Below are 27,731 nucleotides of genomic sequence, written 5' to 3' on the forward strand. Positions count from 1 at the left end.
TTCACTCAGTATGATAATCTCTAGGTCTATCCTTGTTGCTGCAAATGGCATTATTTCATTCTTTTTGTGGCTAAGTAATATTCCATTGTGTATACATACCACATCTTCTTTATCCACTCATCTATCAATGGACATTTAGGTTGTTTCCATGTCTTAGCTATTGTAAATAGTGCTGCCACATTTATTTCACCATTAATTTACCAATACATCTTTAAGTGGTTTCAATGTGAGAGAGAAAAGGGATCTTCTGAAAGCTAAAAGCTGGCCTGGCACTCACAGCTGGGCCATGGTGTTCTCCTACTGAACACTGACAATTCCTAAATCTCTGACATCAGACAAGGTTATTCTGTGCTCCTGATGAAGTGAGATACTGTCCTCACACCTGAGCACAGACCAAAAGGCACCGTGCAAACCATGAAAATGACTTAACATCGCCCTCTTGTGGTCAATATGCATGACTGCTGCTTTACTGCGTTCCATTTCTCCTACCTCCTATATGAAAATTGATACCCAACTGCAGAATTATTCCCACTTTCTGACCGTGCCCAGTCCAGAAGAAACCCCTGCTCACCTGAGCCCTCCCTCCTCATTACCTACATATGCTCAATTCTTCATACCTTCTTATGAGAAGCACCTAGACTCCACGGCGGTCTCTCTGCCTGCAACAAGCATCAAAAAAAAATAATAATTATTTTGACTACGGTTGTGTCCTGGTGGTCTTTGACTGATGACATCAACAAATGATCGGCATCAACATATGCTTGCTAAAGAATTTTCTACCATGATGTTCCCAATCTTAAAGTGTTCAACTACCTCTTCATGATCTGGACATTTAAAATCCTGCCTCCACAATCCCTTCACCCTCTCCCAGAAGGACATCTTTTGAGACTCTTACCCCGCCTATAAATAACGTCATATGAGTGATGAATTTGTGAGTTACAGTCCCTCTAACTTTGAGTTTTATATATTTAGCTCCTGTGTCCCTCTGTCTTTTGGAATTTAGCGCTGCCGAAAAGACTAAAGCTAATTTTTTGTTTCTTTGAAGATGATTTTTTGGGGGAGTTTTGTTTTGTTTCCAAGATTGGCTTAATCTCATTAGAATTCCCTTGTGATGTTTTACATAAAATATGGTGCAATCTTGGGGTCTTCCTGTTCATCATTTTCACCTATCTGCATTCTAGGAGTGGTTTCCAAGGACAACCTCTATATCATCAACTCTTCTGCAATTGCTATCTATTTTACAGGCTTCACTGAATGTTTAAATTTTGCTATTATGATTTAGGCTTCCATGGAGTCTCTTCTAACCTGTTCTGATTCTTTTCTCAGCTCAGCAATATCCCCTTACATCTCACAGACACCATGCAGCAGTTATTGAAAGAAAACTTTTGTTTCCTGCAATACACCTGAAAGAAAGCTTTTTGCCTGCATGTGCTCAGGTACTACCGATTTTGCCACAAGCCTCTTATTTCTTAACCATCTTTAAATAAAAAGAAATATACCCAAGCCCAGTATTGGAAAGTACTAATGTGTCAATTACTCCCACCATCTATCTCATAGTCCACCTGAGAGCTAGGAGAATCCCTAGCAGCCAGTCGATTGCTGGTTCCCTTTCTGAAATGCAGGCACATTTGAATCTTCCAGGATCAAGAGGGTCACCCCAGCTCAAGAAAGACTCCAAATTACAGCTGAGGTTCACCAGACAAGAGGACAGACAGAAGCAGTTTTAAAGTTTGCTTCTAACAAGTTTTCTCTTTCCTTCACTTTAAAAAACAGCGCCTTCACACACAGCATTATCATAGAAATAAAAGCTTGTAATTTTCTGACAATACAGATGTAAAGAAATGAAAATCCTCCATAATGCCACCACCAGTGTTAATTCTTTCACTCATTTAACAATTGCATGTGTGAAGGACTACACCAATTGCTGAAAAAGAATCAGAAGCAAAACAGAAAAGGTCTCTTTCCTCTTGGGACTTACATTTCAGAGGAAGGAGAACATAAATGAATCATACAAGTCAATATAAAATTGCACCCACGAAAATATTCCAAGGAGAGAGACAAGGTCCCACTGAAGCACATAGTAACCCATTTTTCTCAGGGCCGGGGGTTCCCTGAGAAAACAGCAATGAGCTGGTACACAGGAGCAGAACCCAGTGTTAGACAGTGTTCTAATTAATCATTAACACATATAGTTACATGGTTCATCTCACCCCTAGTGTGTTCATTTTTTTTTTTTTTCCTTTTAAAAATCTTGAATATCTTTGGCATTTTCAAAGAACCAGATTGTAAATTACTTGATCCGTTCTACTTTTGCTCTGCTGGCAAGATTCTAAAGCTAAGAAGGATTTTAGGTGTCTTCAACTAGGGTTATTGCTGGGCTCTCCTCATCTTGCCACTTGTACCCATACCTCATGTCAATGTGTGGTTCTGCTGGCTTGTGCCCCACTGTTAAGATTCTCACTGACGTGGTTCTTCTTACTGGAGGTGGGTGGGTTCTAAAGAATGGTTTTTACTGTTGGTGGGATCTTGATGTTGCTACTTTGAAGGCTAAAAGCTGCCCTGTTGGATGATTTTGCCAATGCAAAACCTGCCCCCCCTCCCTCCACTAATCCTGAATTGGTAGGAGATTGTGGCTTACGGGCTGAATTAGTTTAACTCAAGAGACTCTTGTATAGAAGTATTACAATTTTACTTCAGTATTAATGGTCCCCCCTCACCTAGCCCCCTTCTAATGTTGTCTTTAGGGTGCATTCCTCCTGAATACTTTCACACTGTTAACTCTCATTTGTGGTTTGTAGTGCTGAGAAGGGCCCCTGGCTGAACTGTCAGCCCCATGACGACCGGTGCTCCAGAGCTCCCTCTGTGCATGGATACGGCAGACTCTTAGGGATGAAGGAAGGAATGTTTTCCTATTTACATATTCCTGTGACTATTTTAGAGGGAAGTTTGAAAATAATGGCCCAGGAGTTTTTATTGAGCCTTCTTACCTAGAAGCTTTTTAAAAAATTAGCTGTATAATCCTAATTCCAATATATCTAGGTTTCTAATTTTATATTTTTACATCATTTTTAAAAAGCTACTAATATTTCTATCAAAAAATCTTGATTACATTATAAAATGAAAAGAGCTTGACTAATGATCACAACTCCAAGAAAAAATATGCCCTAGAGACAGAAAAGAAATACATCAACATGTTAGCAGCAGTAATATTGATATTTAGGCAATATTACTATGGGTGAGTTTTATTCTTTACTTTTCTGTATTTTCCAAATTTTCTAGAGGGAATGATTACATTTTAACAATAGTTAAAATTATTACTGATCTGCATATTATTGGGAGAAAACAAACTATGTCCAGAAATTGTTTTCTAAACCAATATTTGAGTTTCTAAAATTCAAATATTGTCATAAATAACGAACATGTGGAAAAACACTAACAAGCCCAAACATGGATCTGAAATTTTTTTAAGCCAGGTTACCACAGAGGCAACTGATCCAGTGGAGACCCATGCAGAGTCATGGTAAGAGGACAAAGCCACTTGTGTAAAGAAACAGCGTGACCATAAATAGGAAGAAGCAGAGACAAGAAGTACCTGAAGCACAGTGACCCAATATGGATGTACTATTTAGTATGGTAAGTGTCAGGGGGAGGATTTCAGACCAAACCCAAGCTTGGGCGTGCTCGCCGGACACCTTGTCATTTAACCCCCAACCTCCCACAGTGGGTTCTCTTAATATTACCACCCCTCAACAACAATCAATTGTAAACATAATGTAAATAAAAAGATCACTCTATCACAATTTAGGAAGGAAGAAATAAACTCATTTTTACTACTGCTGCTACTATTTGTTTTATGCTAAAATTTTATCTAAAATTCTTAATGCTATCATGACCTTGTATGCTATACAGAGTGGATGTTTCTTGTTTTTGCATCCCACCCCCTCCCCCCGCCCCCAATCCATTTCCCCTTCTTCATAGCATCCTGAATTTCCTTCCAACCCTTCCATAATTCTCAGCTGTGCACTTTGGGTGATACTCACATCACATCTAAAGGATGCCCCAAGGAAAGAAATTACACTCAGTTATAGTCCATGGTGAGATGTTTCTAGGACTTCTGGAAAAGACATGTTCTTTTAGCCTGTCCTTGTCCTTGATGGAGGGTCTGAGGATCTAAGTGTGGAATCGCAGGGGGTTCCGCATGGAGTCTGAGGGCAAAACCAACACTGGAGAAGGCAGAGTACAGATTAGTCCTTGCCTGACACTGTGACTCGAGCAAGACCAGCTGAAAGTCAGGGCTACTGCAGGTCTTTCTTTTTTGCTTAAGTCACTTTAAATTAGGTTTCTGTCAGTTGTATCTGTTAAATTTCTGACTAATATAAATAAAACGCTTTTTTGCCTTAGCAAGTTTACTCTCAAATGACAGCTACACATATACTTTTTAGTAAAGAAATGTGTTCACTTTGTGATCGTCCACCAAGCAGCACATTCATGTTCTGTACACTTTACCATATGGATGTTATTCTTCAATTAAGAAGAAATGCTGTTGAATATGGTAAGCCATCAATATATAAATCACACCATTTCCCAATATAAAAAAATTGTATCGGTGCTTCCCTGGTGGCGCAGTGGTTGAGAATCTGCCTGCCATTGCAGGGGACATGGGTTCGAGCCCTGGTCTGGGAAGATCCCACATGGCACGGGGCAACTAGGCCCGTGAGCCACAACTACTGAGCCTGCGCATCTGGAGCCCGTGCTCCGCAACAACAGAGGCCGCGATAGTGAGAGGCCTGCGCACCGCGATGAAGAGTGGCCCCCGCTCGCCACAACTAGAGAAAGCCCTCGCACAGAAACGAAGACCCAACACAGCCAAAAATAAATTAAAAAATAAACTAATTTTAAAAAAATTGTATCATATGGTCCATCAGAACACAGTCCCAGCTGTGACAAAGCGAGACAGTGGCATGGACATATATACACTACCAAACGTAAAATAGATAGCTAGTGGGAAGCAGCCGCATAGCACAGGGAGATCAGCTCAGTGCTTTGTGACCACCTAGAGGGGTGGGATAGGGAGGGTGGGAGGGAGGGAGACGCAAGAGGGAAGAGATATGGGAACATATGTATATGTATAACTGATTCACTTTGTTATAAAGCAGAAACTAACACACCATTGTAAAGCAATTATACTCCAATAAAGATGTGGAAAAAAAAAACACAGTCCCAGCCTCAGCTGAGGACAAAATCCACTCGAAAGCAATGGTACCCAGGAGGGAGCTCAACAAATACCTGTTAACTAAATATACCTTGGAGTTTGTTGAAACTTTAAAGAAAAACATGACTCTTACTCATAGGGGACTTACAATCTACAAGGAATACGAGATAAAGTCATCATACATGTAATTATAAAAGTGAGAATGGGAAAAATAAAATTAAGTTATGGTTAGAAATGGATGAGATTAAATTTGATCTGCTACTAGGATAAAAAGCAAGAATTCACGTGAAAGACTGGGGAAACCCTCAGGTGAAAAAGATCCCATAAAACCCAAGTCCTACTTAGAATCTCATAAACATCGAAGAAACACAACACATTTTGTTGTTATGCTCAAACAAAGGCATTTTATTAGCTGGCTTTACACCTTAAATAATATCTTGGTTACCAAAGGAACAATTTCCAATAACTGCAAACTAAGCAGTTCCAAATGGTTGTTTGTTGAAGGAAGAACACTCACTGCTCAACACAAAATACCTTTATTAACCTTCAACAAATCTTTTCTTACAGTTAACTAAAAAACTGCTCAGGTCAAATATTAACTACCTCAATAACCCATTTTAGTTATTCTTCCTTAAAAATGTGTGTTGTAAGTTGAAATCAAAAGAGAAAACTGAAAACATTTGGTGGTTTGGCTGGAAGTAGAGTTCACGTCATGATGATTCAATGTCTTCTAACACATATTTCTGATAACTTCCGTAAGTCTCAGAAAGGTAAATCCATTAGTAACATTTCAAAGGAAAAGCTAGTTTTTAAAATGAAAGTGCAATATTAGCCTTTCTTTGCCAGTTGGCAACTTAAAATTTTTGTAGGAGTGGTGAATAATACTTCTTTGCAGCTGATTATAGCTTGAATTTTCTCATTTAAAAAAATATCAATTGCACATTGTTGCTTTAACTGAATAACTGGATTCTTTCAAAACATGGAGGTTAACTATCTCACTGTCTTTAGAAACATGGTAGAAATTCTGACCCATCAGCCTTTTATCTGTAAAAGAAAAAAAAAGCATTTGCTATAATTTAACCAACCACATTATATGAACAACAACAACAAAAGGAAAAAATGGCAGTGGAGTAATCATTACATCAGGTGAAACTTTTTTGTTTTTCCTGCAACTTTTTTCCTTCCCTAGTCTTGTTATTTGAGATTTTCTATAATCTCTCCATTACTTTCCACAAGAGACTGCATCTTATTTTTAGAATGCTCTTTTATAAAGAATGTTTTGACAGTTAAATGTGATGCTGCTGCTGCTGCTATTAGGTAACATTTACTGAATGCTTTCTAAATGCAATCACTGTGCCAAGTGCTTTATGCAGACCATTTCATTTCACAACTCCAGAAGGTAGATTCTATTACCCCATTTTCATAGATGGATAAATTACAGGACAAATGTTGTTCTTCTGCAGCTAGGAATTAGTGGAGCAGTAACTCAGACTTAGACTTAAGTTTAACTCCAGAGCCTTTTTCATGGTACATGTATAACTGAATTTTGATACAACCTAAAGCCCTATGTCCAAAGTATCCATCCAGTTAAATGAACTGAGTAATTTTTATGCAGAAAACAAGCATATGAAGTAATGAAGCCCCTTTTAAAAATACATGCATACCTCGCAGATATTGTGGGTTCCGTTCCAGGCCACCTCGATAAAGTGAGAATCGCAGTAAAGCAAGTCATAGGAATTTTTTGGTTTTCCAGTGCATAGAAAAGTTATGTTTACACTATACGATAGTCTATTAAGAGTGCAATAGCATTATGTCTAAGAAAACAATGTACATACCTTAACTTAAAAATACTTTATTGCTAAAAAAGGCTAACGATCATCTGAGCCTTCAGTGAGTCATAACCTTTTTGTAGGCATAACATCAAAGATTACTGATCACAGATCACCATAACAAATATGTAATAATAATAATGTAAAAGTCTGAAATACTGCAAGAATTACCAAAGTGTGAAACAGAGACATGAAGTGAGCAAATGCTGTTGGGAAAATGGTGCCTAGAGACTTGCTCAATGCAAGGCTGCCACAAACCTTCATTTTGTAGAACACAGTATCTGTGAAGTGCAATAAAATAAGGCATGCATGTATTCATAAGATCTATATTAATCATGATAGTGTGGGAGAAAATTTAAATCACTGAAATTCTGGTTCATTTCTGGCTATTTTCTCCAAAACTCAACTGTACCTCACATTATATATTAATGTTTCAGAAACATTACTGATACATTAACTTTCTGAATGAATGAACTGAGAACCAGTTATTTAAAAAAAAATGTAATGAGGGCACTTTGTTAAACAAAACCACTACCCCCAATTCATTTGACTCTTATTAAAGTCTATTCTCATGATTTGGACTGCATACAGATTTATTTTTCAATGGATTTCCTTTAATTTTGAGCAATATTACTGGTGGAGAAGACAGTTTGGAAGTTTCGTTATGAGAAGATCTAAGATGAAACATTTTCTTCCCGTCATTCCTTTAATCTTTAATAAAATTTTAAAATGTTGTTCTAATATAACTGCACTCCCGTTAAGCCATAAAATCTCAGTAATCATTCTTAAAAAGTAGAAAAGAGGGCTTCCCTGGTGGCACAGTGGTTAAGAATCCGTCTACCAATGCAGGGGACACGGGTTCGATCCCTGGTCCGGGAAGATCGCACATGCCGCGGAGCAACTAAGCCTGTGCCACAACTACTGAGCCTGCACTCTAGAGTCTGCGAGCCACAACTACTGAAGACCATGCACATACAGCCTGTGCTCCGCAACAAGAGAAGCCACTGCGATGAGAAGCCCGCGCACCGCAACGAAGAGTAGCCCCTGCTCGCCACAACTAGAGAAAGCCCGCGCGCAGCAACGAAGACCCAACGCGGCCAAAAAATAAAAATAAATAAGTAAAATTTTAACAAGAAAGTAGAAAAAGACATAATAACCATGGATACATAATCAGTCACTTTAAAATACCTCGGTGACTACACCAGCAGCTATGGTAGAACCACTGTAGCGCAGCATGAATCTCCCCAGCTCTTTAAAGTCTTTGTACAGCTCAAGAGCCACTGGTCTTTGTGTCTGTAGCTCCACCAATGCATTCTGGCCTTTGGTCAACAATCTATCACGAAAAATAAAATGGAAATCTAATAAAGGTAAAGAAATGTAATTAAAACCTGAAAAATATTTCACATTCCATCTACACATCAACTTAGTTTTTCAAAAACTTAAAAAGTAAAAAGGGATTTTCTTAAAATGAAAATATATGCCTTTGAATTTTAGGGGGTTAGTTGAAAGAAATGAGAGGAGTAATTCTAGATTTAAGAAATATTAGCTAGTTCGTGTGTGTATGAGTATGAGTGTGTGTGTGTGTGTGTGTGTGTGTGTGTGTGTGTGTGTGTGTGTTTTAAACAATCCTCCAAATTGAACTCTATCCTTTGAAGGACACTATAATCTAAAATACTCAAGACACCTCCACCAAAGTCTTCCCTTTCATTCCCTCATGAAATTAAAGAAGAGTGATGCAGCTGCATTTAAAGAAAGGAATGCAATGTCCTATGTCTTCCATAGTGAAATCCTAATTGGTAGATTATGTGTTAAAAAGTTATCTTTAAAGAGGATAATCTCCTAGTGCCAACACACTACCCTAGATCTCCCTCTCCCTCCCTCCTCTCTCTTTTCTCACATAGGAAGAGTGGTTCTTTAACAGACGTTCAGGATAAAATCATGTAAGATTCTTTCACAGTATGATGTTTGTAGGAAATGAAGGGAGATGAGGCATGGACCTGATTGCAAACAGCTTCACACAAATAAGCAAAACCACCAAGCATCCTTGTGCACGGGCCCCACCAGACTTACTGAAAGAGGGAGAACCCTAAGGGGACATTCTGAAATGTTCCCTAATTCAATTTTGATGTGTTCTAGAAGGATAGAGAACAGCATTCATAAACTCCCCTTCTGAAAGATTAATTCAGGGACAGACAGATACAATAAGCCAAAGTTTCTAAAAAACGTATTCCCAAAATTCTAAATATTGGCTTTGGGCAATTTCAGCTTAAGGTCCCATTCCTTAGGAAGGAGAACATCTAATATATTCATAATTTGCATTAAGTTTGGTTCTAGAAAGCTTGATTCCATCCTATATAAAGCAATCGAGTCTACAATGTGCCAGGAATGGAAACAAAGGGGAAAGGCCAAATGGTGTTGGTGCAAAATAAAAGGACAAAGCTACAAATACGGTGACAGGAAAAACTAGCATGAGAATATATGAAAACCTAGAGTTACCATCATTGAGCTAGACTCTGCAGCATGAGCAGGGAGGGTAAAATTCAGGATTACATCTGATGAGCCAATGTCAGATTGAGAATTTTCCAAGCCAAACAGCCCGCCTCTTGCCAAAAGAATTTATGTGACCCAACTAACTAGATTAGAATCCTGGGCCTGCCACTTGCTAGCTTTGTGATCTCAAACGTGTTATACAATCTCTTTAAGCCTCAGCTTCCTCATTTGAAACATGGGAAACATAATAATACCTGCTTCATACGGTTGCTGAGAATGAAAACCATGTGAAAGCACTTATGACAGAGCCTAGAAAATAGTGGTCCTCAAGAAACATCAGCCATTAGCTCTATCACACTTCTCAGTACATTATGGCAGACACTCATGCTAGAAGCTAAAGACTCAGGTTAAAAATAAAGAACTATCTTTAAAAGAGAGGTGAAGTAGCCTCTTTTTTCTAACTAACGGAGAAACAGGCATGGGTTTAGAACAGTGTGAAGATTTTCTTCTACGTGCAGCCAATCCTAAATTAACCCTCTAACCACCTTGGCCTCTTACACAGGTGCAAATGAGGAGGAACACCCCAGGACTGAAAAAAAAGGGGATTTTGGGTGGGATTCCCCATAGGGCTGAAGTGAGGAAAACCCCAAAGCTGAAGCAGCCAAACCAAACTGTGGTCAACCTTTAGTTGAATTAGAGTAAGAAACTCAAGATTCTCAGGAAGCACCTCCTCTGAAAAATCCCGTGCCTATCCCAGCCAAGGGGGAACTGTCCACACCTAGACCTAGCTATTAATGGTAAGCAGAGGGGACCAACATGTGGTGACCACCTCAGCCTAGGCACCAGGTGGACTTCAAGCAGAAAACAAAAGTACTTTCCAGGTGGGAAAAAAACAGTGTTTAGTTCACTCTCTTCCTGAGGTATTCTTAGCATAGGGCATGATTCCCATGAGGGGGTGACAAGAAAGTTAAGAAGCACAATCAGCTGGAATTTGGGACAAGTGGCTAGGCATAAATCAAATTCATCTTCAAAAATGTAGGACTGATTTTTTAAATGCCTTCATTTTTACATCATCAGTATCTAGGGCTTGATACTTACATATAAACTTACATTTACATTTTTATTTACAATTCACACCCATCACCATCATATATAACTGAAATTATATCTAGCATTCCTACCTAAACAGGAGCTTAAATATTTGTTTTTGTGTTTTCATCTAGTCCTTTAAAAAAATGATTTCTGGAACAAGTAAAAACAGACTTCACTTATCGCAAAGAGAAATATTACACAAATGAATTAATCTGTAAGGAATGTGCTTAAATTGTGTTTATTATTTATGCATTAAAACACTTACTTAGGCTTTTTCTTTGTGACTTCACCAGTGCTTTTGTTTAAGACGCTAATCAATCGTTTAACCACGGCAGGTTCACTGACAGTTTGGTAGTGTAACAGCACCTAAAACAAAAAATTGTAACACTACAAAGTTGTTCGCTGCAGCATCTCTGGTCTTTTACTCTGGCACTCACACGGAATCACGTTAGCCTCAGCACTACTGCCTGGAGTTGCAGGATCTCCAGCTGCTTCCCCTAAGTCCCACCACTCCAATCAGGTTGTCCCTTAACTCACTAGGGGAAAAGGTCATAGGAAGCAGTTCCAATTTCTCCTCCACCACTTACTGTGTAAACTTGAGTAAATTACATAACCTTCCTTATAGGATTATGATAAGAACTAAATAACAGAAGAGACAGTGTCTGGTACAGCAGATGTTCAACAAATGTGAATTGTTTCACCATAAAAATGAGGGAAGGGGAATTGCATGATATTCAGCAGTAACGAATTGTATTCATTGCTGGATAATGAGAGTAAAATATTATATGGGAGTTTAGACAGGCTTTGAAGTCAGGCAGACCTGAGTTCAAATCCTAACTTTACACATTCTAGTTGTGTGATCTGGGGCAAATCCTGTAATAACCGTTTTCCCCCCAATATCCCCAGCATCAGGGGTCTCGTCACTAAATGAGGAAAACCCGATAATGTTATTTTAAAGTGGGGCCTAACACATGGTAAACCTGAAGTTAACTGACGGCCTTATATATTAGCTATTACTGTTCATGTTTTATATGTAAGGAAATTAATATCAAATAGGTTAAGCAGCAATAAGGGTGCCAAGACCACTCAATAGGGAGAGAACAGTCTTTTCAACAAACGGTGCTGGGAAAATTAGATATCTACATGCAAAAGAATCTTACACCATATACAAAAATTAACTCAAAATGGATCAAAGACCTAAACAAAAGGACTAAAACTATGAAACTCTTAGAAGAAAACAGAGTGGGAAATCTTCTTAATGTTCAATCTGGTAATGACTTCTTGGATATGACACCAAAGTAAAGGCAACAAAAGGAAGTGTAGATAAACTGGACTTCATCAAAATGTAAAACTCTTGTACATCAAAGGATACTTAAGAGTAAAAAGACAACCCACAGCACATGGAAGAAGATATTTGCAAATCATACACTGATAAGAAATTAAAACCCAAAATACATAAAGAAATGAAAAGATGCTCAACATTACTAGCCATTAGGGAAATGCAAATCAAAACCACGATACACCCCTTCACACTCATCAGTATGCCTATTATAAACAAACAAACTAACAAAAAAATCACCCCCCCCAACACCCACACACACAAGAAAGGCAAATAACAAGGAAGAGGAGAAATTAGAACCCTTGTGTACTGCTGGTGGGAATGTAAAAATGGTGCAGCTGCTGTGGAAAACAGTTTAGTGGTTCCTCAAAAGTTAAACACAAAATTTCCATACAATCAAGCAATTCTATTCCGAGATATATACTCGGAAGAATTGAAAGCAGGGGTTCAAACAGATACTTGTATGCCAGTGTTCACAGAAGCATCATTTACATCTGCCAAAAGACAGAAACAACCCAAACATCCATCAACGTATGAATGGATAAATAAAATGTGGTAAATACTTACAATAGAATATTATTCAGTTTTAAAAAGAAATGAAATTCTGATACATGTTATAACATGGATGAACCTCAAAAACATTACGTTAAGTGAAATAAGTCAGACACAAAAGGACAAATATTGTATGATTCACTTATATGAGGGATGTAGAATAGGCAAATTCATAGAGAAACAAAGTAGAACTGTGGTTACCAGAGGACAGGGGGAAAGCGTGATAGGGGGAGTTATTGTTTAATGGGTACAGAGTTTGGGATAAGGAAAAAGTTCTGGAGATGGGAGGTGGTGATGGTTGCACAAGGTGTATGTACTTAAGGCCACTGAACTGTACACTTAAAAATGGTTAAAATGGTAAATTTTCTGCTATAAATATTTTATCACAATAAATCAAAACATGAATTTAGTTAAAGTCTAACCCATTCTTTTTTTTTCTTCTTAAATATATAGACAGTTTACCATATAAGCTAAGGGAAACAAAAATATTTATGTATTAAGGAACTAGTCCCTAAATAGTGAAATTTAATTGCTTAGGAAGCCTCTCCTTGGTTAAATTTTTAAAAATTGTTTAAGTTTCTTCCCACAGAGAGTGGATTAAATGGCAAAACGTGATGTTTTTTTTCTGAAACAAATTTCATCCTGGTATTCGTGAATCAACATAAGCAAGTAGAATCTCATAAAGCAGCACTGAAAAACTTTTAATTCATAAAAGGAACTACAGTACACAGGAAGACAGTATTACTGTTCAAAGTAACTACCAACCTCCTGACCTCTCTGCCTCTCCACTGGCAAAAATTATTGCCGCATGAGTAGAAACACAGTAACCAACCTCTTCAGCTTCTCTCCATTGGACATACTGCTTTCTAAGAATGAGTGCCATTCATTCATAGCAATTTCTTGCTTATCAACACATGAATTTTAAATATTTAAAAGAAGTATTTGCAACAACAACTGTTTTTTTGGACACAGCTTTTGCCCCTCCCCTTTTTTAGCATATGGGAGAAATGGAATATAATTATAAAACTAAAATACTTAAACACTATTTTATAAATATAATTTTATAGGATCAAGTTTACATAGAAATAATTACAAAGAATTATAAGCAAAGCACATGGTTATCTCAAATAAAGGTGCAGAGGTATAAAATAAATTTAAATGTGCTAAATAAATTTATTCCCAATCTTTAAAATACTATCACTAATTTAAATAAAGTTTAAAGGTCAATTACTATTACTCCCTTACTTTTATTTCAAAGATGCATCAAATGGAGAAAATGATCTGTTTATATTTTTAAAGGCAAGCCATTTAATTCCACCGAGAAACATTTTTGATTCTCATGCAGAACCTGTACTATATAATAAGCTGATCAAGAAAAGAAAAATAAGTCTAATGGGGAAAATGTCCATTAGTTAAATGGCAAAAGCAAGGTACCAAACTATAAACAGAGTACGGCCCCAAATAGCTGAAAAAAAATTTACACATAAAACAAAGAATTCATGCTATTCACAAGTAGTATCTTTTCTGGATAAGTAACAATATAGTATAAAATTCCCCTCTTCCCATAAATGTGCATGTTCAAATGGTGCTAGTCAATGATAACCTGCAAACCAACCTCACAGCTTCAGCGTAATTAAAGTTTACCTAGGTCAAGCATCCCCAAAATATACCCATAGATACCAATGTACACAAAAAAATACTCTGAAATGTAAAGAACAGATAATTATAGGTTACACAATTACAGAAGATTCTGTTTTTTAATAAGATGTTAAATATGATTTTTTAAATTTATTTATTTATTTTTGGCTGTGTTGGGTCTTTTGCTGTGCGTGTGCTTTCTCTACTTGTGGAGAATGGGGGCTACTCTTCGTTGCGTTGCACGGGCTTCTCATTGCGGTGGCTTCTCTTGTTGCAGAGCATGGGCTCTAGGGTGCACGGGCTTCAGCAGTTGTGGCTCGAGGGCTCTAGAGCACAGGCTCAGTAGTTGTGGCACACAGACTTAGTTGCTCCATGGCATGTGGGATCTTCCCAGACCAGGGCTTAAACCCGTGTCCCCTGCATTGGCAGAAGGATTCTTAACTGCTGTGTCCCAGAATTTTCTTATCATTTTTATTTTTTCTGTGTTTTCCAAAATTTTCCATAACAATGTATTACTTTTATAATCAGAAAAACTACAAATAAGCTTATTATAAAAAAAAAAAACCAAAACAGAAAGACCCAATCTAAGAAGTAACATTTGGAACTCAGCAAAAAAGTGTCTACGATTTTCCCTAAACGATTTTTTTATCATCAGTTTGTATCCTATTGATTATGAAATTTCTTCTCAATGCCTTTTTGAAGAAAACATCCCCAGACTTAAGGATCAAAATTTTATAAAAAACACAATAAAGATGATTTTCAAATTCCAATTTCATGTTTTTCTGGATGAGAGTAATACAAATGTTAGTTGAAAATAACAATAGCAACATCACCTATAAAGAGAGTTACTACTTTTTAGGATAAAGTTATATTGAATTTATAAAAACAGTAACAAACATTTTGAAACTTACAGGAAATCCTTTAGTGATAGGAATTTCAATATTAAAGATGAGGATTCGGGCTCTGAAACGAGTGCAAACCTTAATGGGTTCTTTGGGGCCACAAAATATGCAGCCAACACTGTAACAACAACAAAACAAAAACAAAAAAGGAGAGCAGGTAGTTGGGGGGATAATTAAATACACATCCAATAGGAAACCTTTAAAACCATTAACAAGGTAAAACAATCCAGTAAATTAGGGACTTTTTCTAAATAGTCCCTTTTGGGTTAAAGCATGGCTTTACACCATTATTAACCTTATGTCATTTTCATACATTACTGTTTTCCCTCAAAGAACATGTCAGGTACACACGTTGACACGTATTAATTTAAATTTTAGTAGGTTCTGCTTATCATTCTTACACTTCCACAAGTGCCTATTTCTGGCCAAATGAGATTCAGAATTAACACTCAATTCTTTCATTTGAGCTGGTGAATTGCAAGTTTTACGCGTTTTGAGGTCCTACATCCAAAACAATGGTCGCTTAAACTCATTTTCTCACTCACTTGATTTTGATGACATCCATCCCAACCAACGTAAGACTAACATGATCGCCTGCTGCCGCCCAGTCGACAGGTTCATCATGCAGAGTGATTCCTGGAAATGAGTAAGAACCAAAGCATACAGTGAAACATCTCAATATCAAACCATAACAACCAAGGGAGTTTGGCTGATTTGTGCCTCATCAGTCACTACTCATCATTTTCAATATGAATGGATTGAGATTGAGAAGTGTTAACTGTAAGCACTGAGGAAAACACACTTCCTCTAGACTTGACTCTTCTGGACCACCACCCTAAACATAAAGTGACTTGTATTTGTCCATAAAAGGCTGATTTCTACTTATTTAATCAAGATTTTTAAACTCATTTATACGACTGGTATATTCATTAAATAGGCCCCATTCTAATACTTCTCTTCTATTAATGGATACAGGAATAATAGTACAGTCCCAGTTATTTTCAAAACATAATAGATGAGACTGGGGAAGATGTCTAGTAGTATTTAAGCTTTGCTCTAATTAGACAACGACGTAAACAATCTCTGAGTAACCCACAGGGCATCGGTACTCAGTCAGATGGTACCCTCGGCAGGCCCCTTCATTATTCATGGCTCAAAAGAACTGCTTCCCAGAGAGACAGATGCACAATGATAAATAGTTTTATGAAAAGGAGGAGATTAATACTGTAAGAAAATTTAATTTAAAAATGATCCCAGCTATTGCTACCTTTATTACCTAGGGAAAATCCTAGAGTATAATTGCAAAGGGCAATAAAACTCAGGTATTTGAATAAAGGCTTTTAAAAGGTTTCTCATATTTTCTGATTCTGTGGGGTAAGTTTCTTTCTATAGGAACTTGAGTCTTAACGATGAAGACAGTATGTAGACCAACCACTGGGGAACAGTTCTTGATTGACATGTTTTTAGTAAATTACAATTCACCCATCTCCTCCTGAAAATACTTATTTTTTCCATATAGCATACTCTTAAGTGAGTTTCTTTGAGACTTTTTGGGAGTTCAAGGAGAACTTTAAGGGCTCTGAGACAACCTAAAGTTTTATTCAACGTTTCATGTAGGTGCACATCTGCATTAATCTGAGAAGAGGGGCCATACTTTCATCAAGGTATCAAAGAGGTTCCTGACTCTAAAAACATTAACAATTATGATATTTTAAAATGTCTGTCAAATTTTCAACTAATTACATTTAGTTTTTACATGTAAATTTAAAATGACCATATCTGAGTTTTGGTATGAAATGTGGAATTCAAGTCAGGAGCTAGCTACTTACATAGACTAGAGATTGCCTTTAGCTTAGGATTTAAGAGCTTTCATACTAGAAGTTCAATTAACAATATAAAATTTTCTGAAGATAATATATAATCTGACTTCCTTCCCCCAAACATGTTACACTGTCCTACATGTGATATTTATCTTCTTAAGCACTTTCTTCACTGGAGAAAGAAGTTCTTTTTTAACACTCTATGAACTTATATGTTAATAAAGTGAAAATGTAATTTCGAATTTCCATTTGTTGGTAGCAGATTTAGTCAGTTCTCTTTTTTAGGACACTACTGGTTAGTGAGCCATAGTAGCACCTAAAGTGTTCAGACAGAAGCGTGCATTAAAAAATCAAATAAATCAATCAAAAGCATTAGGGTGAGAAATTGAGGACTGAGAATCTCCAAGTTGGGTTAGAAGGGTGGCTCTCAAGGAGTGAAGCAGTGCTTCTCATATGGCTTCCCTTTAAGAACCACTGGGTTAAAGATAAGTGGTTGGAGTTTTTCTGGTAGGGTAGGGACAGGAAAGAAAGAGGGAAAGAATGTAGAACTTTCAGAGGTGACCAAATTATGATTTTGGAGCTCACAAAGGAGCCAATCTGTAAGGTCTATGACCATGGTTTAGGATCATGGTTTTAATTCATGTCTGATTATATTAAAAAAAATTTCCTATTCTCAAAAAGGTCTTTAACATATAAAGAAATTAGTATTTCAATAGTATTGCAGCTCTTGATCACTTTAAGAAACAACAGCAGAGATAATTTAACCTAAATTTAAAGATGAATAAGGGAATGAAAGCCAAGTTATTTCCATTTAACCTTTTTCTTTCTACTTGCTTAGAGATCAAGAAAATTTTGTTTGATAAAAATAATATACACTTTTTAAAAAAGAATCATTTTCCACAGACCTTTTGTTTGCAAGTTTACTTTATAGTATAAAACAGATCTTCAGTTTTATGTTGAAGTCAGAAGTTTAGTTGGAAGCTAGAATAAGGTAAGTGCAGAATTATAAACTTTTAAGCAGAATTCAAAAAAGAAGAACATGTATACAGGTAAGGTCAAATGATCAGAAGATAGAAACAGTTATGAGCTATTATGAAAGGTCATATACATGCAAAAGCAATAACTGCGGCACTTAAAACTAGCTCAATTTCTCTTTTCAACATTAGGATTCTCTCCATTTGCATCTTATTTTCTTAAGTCTTCCTGTGAAAAATTTCTTCTGGTATAAACATGATCTAGGTTGTTAACTTATAGTAATTCTGAAATACACATTTCAAAACAACAGACTGTAGCACTCTGCTTTGCCATTGACTATTTAGTGCCAGGATGGGGTCAGACTTAACTTCTGCTACTGAATATTATTTTAAATGTATCTGACAGGTGTCTATACATCTGGGTCAATCCTAGCCAGCCTTCTTGAATCAATGTCAAAAAAAAGAAAAAAAAATGCTACCACAGTTAGAATGTTATATGTACATTTATACACACATAGTCACAACAGAAAAAAATCGTTTAATGTTTTCACATTTTTACCTTCAACAGTTAGTATCATTTTGACAGTCAGTTACAATTTCAGTAAGAGGTTATTTACTCTGGAGTTAATAACTAAACTACTTTTAAAAATCTGCTGTCTCAACTTAAGGGTTATTTAACAAAAGAATCTTGCAGAGGAATACCTTTTGCAGTACAAGTTTCATTAGGAGGCATTGCTAGTAGTCGGTCACCAGTTTGGATATAACCAGCTTCAATTTTACCAGTTACACAAAATCCAGATCCTTGATCTACAAAACATGCCAAAATTTTATAATGGTTTACATAACAATATCATCTATGTTTAATACTGCTAGCTATACTAAGTTTCCTAGTAGTTATATAAAACTAGTAGTTCAATGACCATTAAGCAATGATCATTTCAGAATTTTTAATATATCTACTAAATATGACACACCACATTCTACTCTTGATTTTCTTATAAATAAAAATATTTATATTAGAAAAAGTGGGAATTCATTCCTTTTTCAATTTTATTGAAATGAAATTTATTGAATACTTACTAAGTACCAGGCACAGTGCTAAACTCTGGGAATAAAGAGATGAAAATATAAGCCCCTACCTACAAGGAGTTTACACTAGTGAAGAGAAAGGCAAAAACAATTACATTGTCCTGAGACAAATGTTATTTATAATGTGCAATGGAAAAAAAACAAGGTTCATCAAAGAATCCATGATGATGGGGAATGACTACACTTTAGCAAGGCACTTAGAAGAAGGAACAGGAGTTTACCAGATAGTTTGTGTGCACGTGCAAAGGCACAGTCATAACCAAATGTGGGACGTGCTAAGACCCATGTGTCATTTATATGGAATTTATATGGGGACCATTTGGAATAATGAGGGAAAGGGCAAGACAGGAGGCAAAAGAGGTAGACATGGGACAAATAATAACGGGGCCTCATAAATCACACTTAGGGCTTGAATTTCATCCTCAGTTAAGTAATGGGAAACCAGAAAAGAATTGTGAATGGAAAAGTGACATGATGGTGTTTCTGTGTCAGAGAGATGGGGAGGTTGATTGAAATGCATACATGGACTACAGAAAGGGAAGAAACTCAAGAATTTGAGAATAAGGTATGACAGATTTAAGGTGATAAGGTAAATGGGGGATAATCGCAAAAACAGAAAAATCTGAGATGCGCATTAACTGTGAGATAGAAAATTAAAGAACAAGATCCATTTTAGCCTTGGTGAATTTGAAGTATCTGCAAGACATACAGATGGAGAAGATGCATTCAGGGGGGCACCAATCACACCAAACCCATGAGAATGGTACCCTGGGAGCACACTCCCTGTGGAGATGCCCAGCAGCAGTTAGCAGATGTATCTGCAGAGTGAGAACAGGTCTGGGTTGGAGATTTGGGAAGCATCAAGATGCAGGAGATAGATGAAATCATGGATGTCGGTCCAAAGGGAGCATGTAGAATAAGAAGAGGACTGAAGTGACAGAACACGAGTCAAGGGACAGGGGAAGAGGAGCCCACAGAGAGGATACAGAGAGGTGAAAGGAACAGAAGAGCAGGAGAAAGTCGGTCACAGAAACCAAGGGGGAAAAGTTTCAAGGTGGATGTGGCTACAAGCCTCAGAAGTAATGCCAAATTCAAGTAAGATGGAAGTAAGATAGAACTGAAAAATGTGTACTGACGTTGGCAACCAAGAGTTCATTTGATAATCTCAGCAGGAACTGAGATTGAGGCAAGTAATGCAGGCAGAAGCCAGGAAGCTGCCTGAAGAAAGAAGAGGTAAACAAGTAGAGTCAGCAAACCCTATTAATCAAAAAGAAAATTAAGCACCTCTTATATTTTAAATAGATAATAAGCATTTTGAAAAGAATTACCGTACTTCCTCTTCTACTAGAATGCTGGAAAATGATAATAATAAATTTCAATTTCATTGAATGATTTTTGTGAAGCACCTTCATTTATTCATTTATTAAACAACATTTATTAAGTATGTTTTATACGCCAGGCACTGAGCTAGGTCTTGCAAATATGGATATAGAAGTGACAGTACTTGCCCTCAAGGAGTTCACAATCTAAGTGAAATAAACAGCACAGGAACAATTATAAAACTGCATGAAAAATGCAGTGACAGAGGATACAGAGAACACAGAGCAACACCTTAGGGTATGTGTGTGGGTGACCTCAATTATCACCCCAGAATTATCAATTTATTGCTGCTCAGTTCCAAATCTACTCTCTACTTCCTGCTCTGTGATAATGGAGACTTGGGGAGCAGCTGACATCTTTACCATACCGATTATTCCAATATATAAGTTATATATTGGAATAATAAGTTACATCTTTTTATTTATTAAGACCTTTTATTCCACTTCCATTTTATATTTTTCTGTGTAGGGCCTTGTACACATTAAACTGGATGTATTCTTAGGTATTTAATACACCTCCTACAACACCTCTTCTGAGTTTGTCCTTCCTTGGGTTCTCTTCCTCAGCCCTAGGGTACCATGTAGTGCCCTTGTATCTTATAGTCACTCTTTTTAATATATTAATAATCCTTGATATTAAACTTCCCATTTTACATATGTGTGGTGTCTATTTCCTGACCCAGACTGCTATATATGGGTAGGAAATGGACAAGTAAAGAGAGAGAAGAGCACAACATGGGTAGACATAGTGGCAATAAAAACCCTATGTGATTAGGAAATACTGAATGATCCAGTTCAGTTGAAGGATACAGAAACTAAAGGAATCCAACGGGAGAAAAAAACTATGAGGCTAGACAGATAAAGGGTCAGGGTTTTTTTATACTTGGAAGGTGAGTATGAGATGGGGAAATGGTAAGTAAATTGAAGATTCTTCTAGGCAGGGGTGTTAAGTAACTATAATTGTATACCACTGGCATAAAGAAGGAAGAATCTGAAGACAACATAATAATTTTGTCCAACAAAAGAGGTCAGGAGTGAATGGAAAGGCAGGGACCATACTGAAGTAGGCCAATAGAGGTAGCACTTACCTTTGAAAACATCAGATACACATAATCTGAAAGGCTTGTCAACAGATCTTTGAGGAGGCTTGAAGGAATCTGGAAAAAATGGTAAAATGGCAAGGTTTAATTTTAAAGTAATTTTTTTTTTTTTTTTTTTTGCGGTACGCAGGCCTCTCACTGTTGTGGCCTTTCCCATTGCGGAGCACAGGCTCTGGACACACAGGCTCAGCGGCCATGGCTCACAGGCCTAGCCGCTCCGCGGCATGTGGGATCTTCCTGGACTGGGGCACGAACCCGTATCCCCTGCATCGGCAGGCGGACTCTCAACCACTGCGCCACCAGGGAAGCCCTAAAGTAATTTTTGACTCATGTCCAATGAGTCCACTATACTCCCATGTCTCTCAGAAAATAATTGTTTAATAAATACTAACAGCAAATTGACTGTGATTCATATAATACTCTAGTTTATAAAATGTTTTCACATGTGTTTTCTCATTAATGTCACAACAGTCTGTGAGGTAGGTAGGGCAGGCATTAATTAAACAAGAAAAATTTAGCATCAGTTTAAATATTGCATATAATTTCAAAATCGGTGACCTAGCTCCTCTGACTACAAATCCTATGCTTTTTCACACATATCACTGTCCCCCATAAAGAACTCTAAATAATAATTAATATCAAGTTCATAATGCATTAAAATTAATATGGCAGTATTCTTACCAATTTGTTCTAATAAACATAGTCCTTTATACCATTTTGTAAGTTCACTTGACTGAGATCTTGTGATTAGATTTTCACCACTGAGACCACTTGTAGGGATAAAAGCTACATCACTTTCCTATAAAAAAGATTGAACATATGAAACTCAATACAACATTGTTTTTAAAAAATTAAAAGGTTCACTATTAGCATAAGTGTACCAAGTTTGCAAAAGCAACAGTGTACTTTTTAAAAAATAATAGAAATCAGAGAACTACTGCCCTGAAGTTATCTGATACAACAGTTTTCAACTTTCTTGATTTTGTGGGAGGGAAACTTACAAGCATTAAGCATTGAGTGTTTCCAAAACACTCAAGCATTTTTACCTAGTAACGTAGGCATATTTCACATTTTTGCTGGAGAAATTTCTCTCTACTAGTTTCCACATTCCTCCGTGACCTCCCTAAACCTATACATCTAATTTAATAGGTGGAGAAAAAGTCTTCTACTTCTACTAGATCCAAGCCAATTTATAAAATGTATGCAATTTTCTAAAATGAAGTAATCCAGGGAATTCCCAGGCAGTCCAGCGATTAGGGCTCTGCGCTCCCACTGCAGGGATCCCTGGTTGGGAAACTAAGATCCTGCATGCCACGCATGGCATGGCAATAAACGGTCAGTCAAACAAACAAACAAACAAACAAAGTAATCCAAAGAATGTAAGACATACATAATATCAGGGAGAAATAAAAACAAAAAGAATTAAAATACTGAACAAGAATAGCAAAGTAGTTTTTTCTCTCATATCAGTAAGATGAGACTTAAGGAAAGTACCCAAATAAATTTAAAATTATCTTACCTTAAAACCTGCTTGCTTAAGAAAGTGCCCAAGTTTTCCAGTAATCTCTTGAAACCTTTCTTGTTGCCAATTAACCTGATAAAGATCCAATTTATTTTTAAAACTATGCTTCAGACCATGCTATATATAAAAAATTAAAATTTTTGCAATAAAATATAAACAGTCAAGACTATAAAATTATAAAATCTATTAAATATGAAATCTATTAAAATTAAAGCTCACAATGTCAGATCTTACTATTAATATGATCTAAAAGTAAATTTTCTTACAACAGAAAGGCTGGAAACTCCAATGTTTATAGAATTTTTTGGATATGCTAAAAGTGACTTCAAATGTGGGGAGAAAAAGTGAATAACTTATTAAATTGTGCCTGGACCAACTGCTGAAATAAAATAAAATTACTGACACCCCCCCCAAGTCAAACAGACATCTTAGTGTATGTATATGTAATATGAACTCTAGATAACCATTCCCATGCTATAGTATTTAGGAGTAAATGTAACACTGTCTGTAACTTGTAACTTACATGGAAATTCATGTCAAAATAAGATAGATAAATGGATGGATACAGGGGTAGATAGACAAAAATGAGATAAAGCAATTGGCAGAATATTATGTAGCAGGTATAATATGGGTGTTACTGTAACATTCTTTCAACTTTTCTTTATGTCTGAAAATTTACATACTAAAGTACTGGGAAAAAATAAAAGGTATATGTAATAATGATACTATAAAAGAGCATGTAGAAAAACTTAGGTGAATATGAATTTGATCCCAGGGTAAGAAAATATCTAAGCATAATGAAAGAAATCAAAAGGAAATAGTAATATCTTTAAATTAAGCTTACAAATTGATTTTTTTAAAGTTTCAAAAATGAGCAAACTACATAAATTCCAAAAGAAAAAATACAAATGATAATATACAAGGTATATTTACATATTATGACCATTCATAGAAGAGTAAGTTTAAAGAAGAAAAATCATGTTTTATATATCAAATTGGAATACAATCTTTTAATAACAGCAGTGTTGATAAGAATTTGGGGAAGTGAACACATCATATAGAAGTAAATAACTAGAACTTTTCTCAAAGGTATTTTCATCATGTACAGCAAGTCTTAAAATATATATTTATATCCTTAGGCCCAGAAATTTCCATAGAATAGACTATTTCTAAACACACACATACACAAAACTGGAAATATTCAAAAGTAGGGGACTGTCTGAATAAATGTTAGTGTATCTTTAAAATACACTAGAATAAAGCTATAAAAACTACCTCTTTGCCTCTTTGCATAAAAATTATTAATTACTTGGAAACATGAACAAGAATATTGTCAATTTTTTGAAACAGTAGATAATGAAACAGACTAGAACCCAATATTATTAAAAAAAGATTTTTACGTGTAAAAATAAATTGGATGGAAGTACAAAATGAAAAGTTAAAAATTGGGCGGGGGAGTTAGAAATATAGGTTATTTCAGGTTTTCTTTATACTAAAATAAATATGCATTTTTATAACTTAAAATGACTTTAAGATTTATAAATTAATTCTGAAAGTGAGAATTTATCTTCTTGCTTAAAAATTACTAATACCTCATTTATTTACTATTAGCATCATGAATTTATTTTTTAAAATATGACAACTGGACTAAGAAAATGTATACTAGTCACACCTGAGGTCATCAGTACGGCAGAACAACATCTTAACTACCATCGAAAACGAATTTTCAAGAAGCCTTTAAATACCTGATCCATTTTATTGACTGCAACTGCAAGCTGGGTCACTCCCAGAGAACGAACCAAGAGGCCATGTTCTCGTGTTTGTCCCCCAGTCTCAAATCCAGCTTCAAACTCTCCCCTGCTGGCATCTACAACTAAAACTGCTACATCTGCCTAAAAAAGAAAAAAATAACAATCAAAACAGCAAATAATGTCACAGCATTTTAATTCAAAGGACAGATTATTAAATTAGTTGTGTGGGTGAGATTTTAAAGGCAGACTCCAACCTGACACCAAACACAAAGCAAATCAAAGGAATTACACAAATGGATTAAAATTTTGGCACGAGCATGTGCCAAAAAAATAATGACATAAAAAAGTAAAAATTCCCATATTTGATTACATAATAATTATTATAACCAGGCAAAGGGGTTATGTTTCTGCTATCAGTTTTTAAAGATTTTCACATGTCATCATATAATCCACACCATAATAGGAAATGAAATGATCATAAAGTAAGTAAAGAATTTATCAGGTACTTTGTTCGGGATACAACAGAACTTTATAATTTAAATCAGAAGTATCATGTACATACTTTGGTGGGGGCAATTTACACTATTATTTCTATTCTTTTTCCTTTAATTCTTACCCAAATATTCCTTCTGCTTTATATCTACTCTTAAGTGCATCATTCATACCCAATCCTTCATGACTTCTAATGTTAAACTCCTAATTTCTTCAATGAGATCCAGTTCTTTTGATCAAGGATTCTTAGTTAAGAGCACAAACTAAAGCAATCAATGTGAAAATTGGCTCTTTCACTCATGTGTAGTCACTAGCAGGTCTCACACCTCAGGCAAATAGACAGCTATCTCACCTCACAGAAACACTGGGGGATAAATGTAGTTTACTTAAAGCCCTGACCATCCAAATCCTAGGCTCAATGACTGTAAATCTCCTTCTCATCAGGTTTTGCTAATAACTGTCAAATTATATTTACTTTTTTAGATTAAAAATTGAAAGTCATTGAACTGGTATTAAGATACCTAAGTCAGTAAGTATCCTTCCTGATCCTCTTTCCTATTAACATCTCAAAAAACATTACTGGGCAATTTCTCTATTCTTTCTAAGCAACAGCTTGTCTTTGGGAGCTTAAATGGCTATACATTTTCAAGGAAGCCTTTTAAGTGGTAAAAAGCGATCTCTCCTCATCCATCATGTATACTGTGTATATTCTTCTTGTAGTACATCTGTGTTAGCCTTTCATTGTTACATGTCTTACCTTTCTACACTGTGATTTCCTTGAGGAGAGGCAACATGTGCTATATGTATCTCTGTATCCAGAAAAGCCTACCACAGTACCTCATACACTGGGTACGTTACTTAATATCTTTGAGCCTATTTCTTCATTTGTCTTATAATGGAATTCAATTAAATAATCTCTAAAATCCTTTCCTACCCTAATTCCATCAGGAGTTTGGAGTAAATGTTCTTTATGATTACTCCGGACTCTAAGATTCTAGGATTAAAAAACATTTCAGTGTCATTGTATGTTCTGGTGTTTGCCTCTCCCATTAAACTATCAAAATGTGCTTTGTAGTCCATCATATCTCCACACTGCCTACCATTGTGCTTGGCACATTCAGTAAGTTTTCACTAAATGAAAACATATATACATACCCACACATACACACACATACATACACACACACACACATACATACATACGTACACACACATACACATAAGGAAACAAAGAAAAATATACCCTTTGGTAAATGCAATGAGAAGTACATCAATTTAAAATGGGGCTAATATGTATTTCACAGAATTGTTACAAGGATTAGATTAAACTAAATGCATGCAAAATACCTAGTACAGAGTCTGGCCTGTATTCAGTAGTCAATCAACGTGATAATTATTACTTTTCAATCTTCATTATCTCATTCAGTCCATGGACTGTAAATTAATATTCTAAAATTATATGTCAACTTCCTTAAATAGAATCAAATACTTCCTTATTTATCTTCAAATATATTCTAATTTATTCATATAACATCCTTTTTAGGTTGACATGCTCATAACATTTGTTGATAAACATTCCCTATAAATGGGTGGAAGAACTCAGAAAATGGTCAATCATTGAACACTTTTGCCAAGTGACACAAACTTCTGAACTCTCCATATTTTCCAGTAGTCATCTATTATAGAAGAAATCAATGTCCTATATGTGTAGTGCTATTTGCATTGTTTTAATTATTTAAAGTTATTATCTTTGGTTTTTTCAGTATCCTCATTAAGAATCATGTAAGCTTACAAATTGCAATGGTTTTTTAATCTTAAGAAAGCAAATAAACCACAGGGGGAAGACTCCCAAGCTTCACTATTTCTGCATAAATTAGCTCTTTAAAAAGATATATGACTTGAATATAAATATAGTAAAAAGGCAGATGTTGAAATATTCACTCCAACTTAGTAATAAATGAATTATAAAGCTATGCCTCATTGAGCCCTTACCATTATTTTTACTACAAAGAAATTTGTAGCTTTTATACATTTGCTTCTTTGTAATAAATTAAAAAAGGTTTTATAAAGCACCAATAGAGATCATGAAAAATACATTTCTCTATTTTTTTTCAAATTTTTTAAAAAGTTAAAATTTTAATATTTTAAAAGTTATAATCCTAGCATTATAACCTCAGCATCAGGAAATTTTATGTACAATCAGTGTACTTTGGTTAAGAAAATATCTGGTACCTGGGCTGCTCCTGTAATCATATTTGGAATGAAATCCTTATGGCCCGGAGCATCCATTAATATAATAACTTTGGTTTTGGTCTCAAACTTTGTCATACCAACATCCATTGTTACTCCCCTTAAAGAAAACATAAAATGGTTAGAATGCACCATAGAAATAATCAGTGTTATGGATTATTTAATAATATAGGTGAAATGACAGTCTAAATTCTTAAGTAATAATGGGAATTCTATTATATAGTCTATTATTTTGAATAATTAGGCTATCTGGAATTTCTGCTGTAACAGATTACACTGGCTTTAAAACAAGGTTTGGAT

The 27,731-nt window shown here is 35.8% G+C and overlaps 1 protein-coding gene across 3 annotated transcripts in view; it reads right to left on the bottom strand.

Moving 5' to 3' along the window:
• Window positions 1-5,239: 5,239 nt before the first annotated feature.
• Window positions 5,240-27,731, bottom strand: part of HBS1L (HBS1 like translational GTPase) — an 82,516-nt gene continuing 60,024 nt past the window's right edge. For all 3 annotated transcript variants that reach the window (XM_079939527.1, XM_079939526.1, XM_079939525.1), the window contains 11 exons: window positions 27,414-27,531; window positions 24,684-24,830; window positions 22,936-23,010; window positions 22,098-22,215; window positions 21,405-21,473; window positions 18,551-18,655; window positions 15,600-15,690; window positions 15,064-15,172; window positions 10,889-10,989; window positions 8,230-8,374; window positions 5,240-6,256 (listed from right to left, as the gene is read on the bottom strand). In XM_079939527.1, coding sequence (XP_079795653.1) covers window positions 6,245-6,256; window positions 8,230-8,374; window positions 10,889-10,989; window positions 15,064-15,172; window positions 15,600-15,690; window positions 18,551-18,655; window positions 21,405-21,473; window positions 22,098-22,215; window positions 22,936-23,010; window positions 24,684-24,830; window positions 27,414-27,531 — 1,090 coding nt within the window. In that variant the 3' untranslated portion in view covers window positions 5,240-6,244. The remainder of the gene's footprint in view (window positions 6,257-8,229; window positions 8,375-10,888; window positions 10,990-15,063; window positions 15,173-15,599; window positions 15,691-18,550; window positions 18,656-21,404; window positions 21,474-22,097; window positions 22,216-22,935; window positions 23,011-24,683; window positions 24,831-27,413; window positions 27,532-27,731) is intronic.

This window comes from Stenella coeruleoalba, assembly GCF_951394435.1.
Source record: "Stenella coeruleoalba genome assembly, chromosome: 12".
NCBI lineage: Eukaryota > Metazoa > Chordata > Mammalia > Artiodactyla > Delphinidae > Stenella > Stenella coeruleoalba.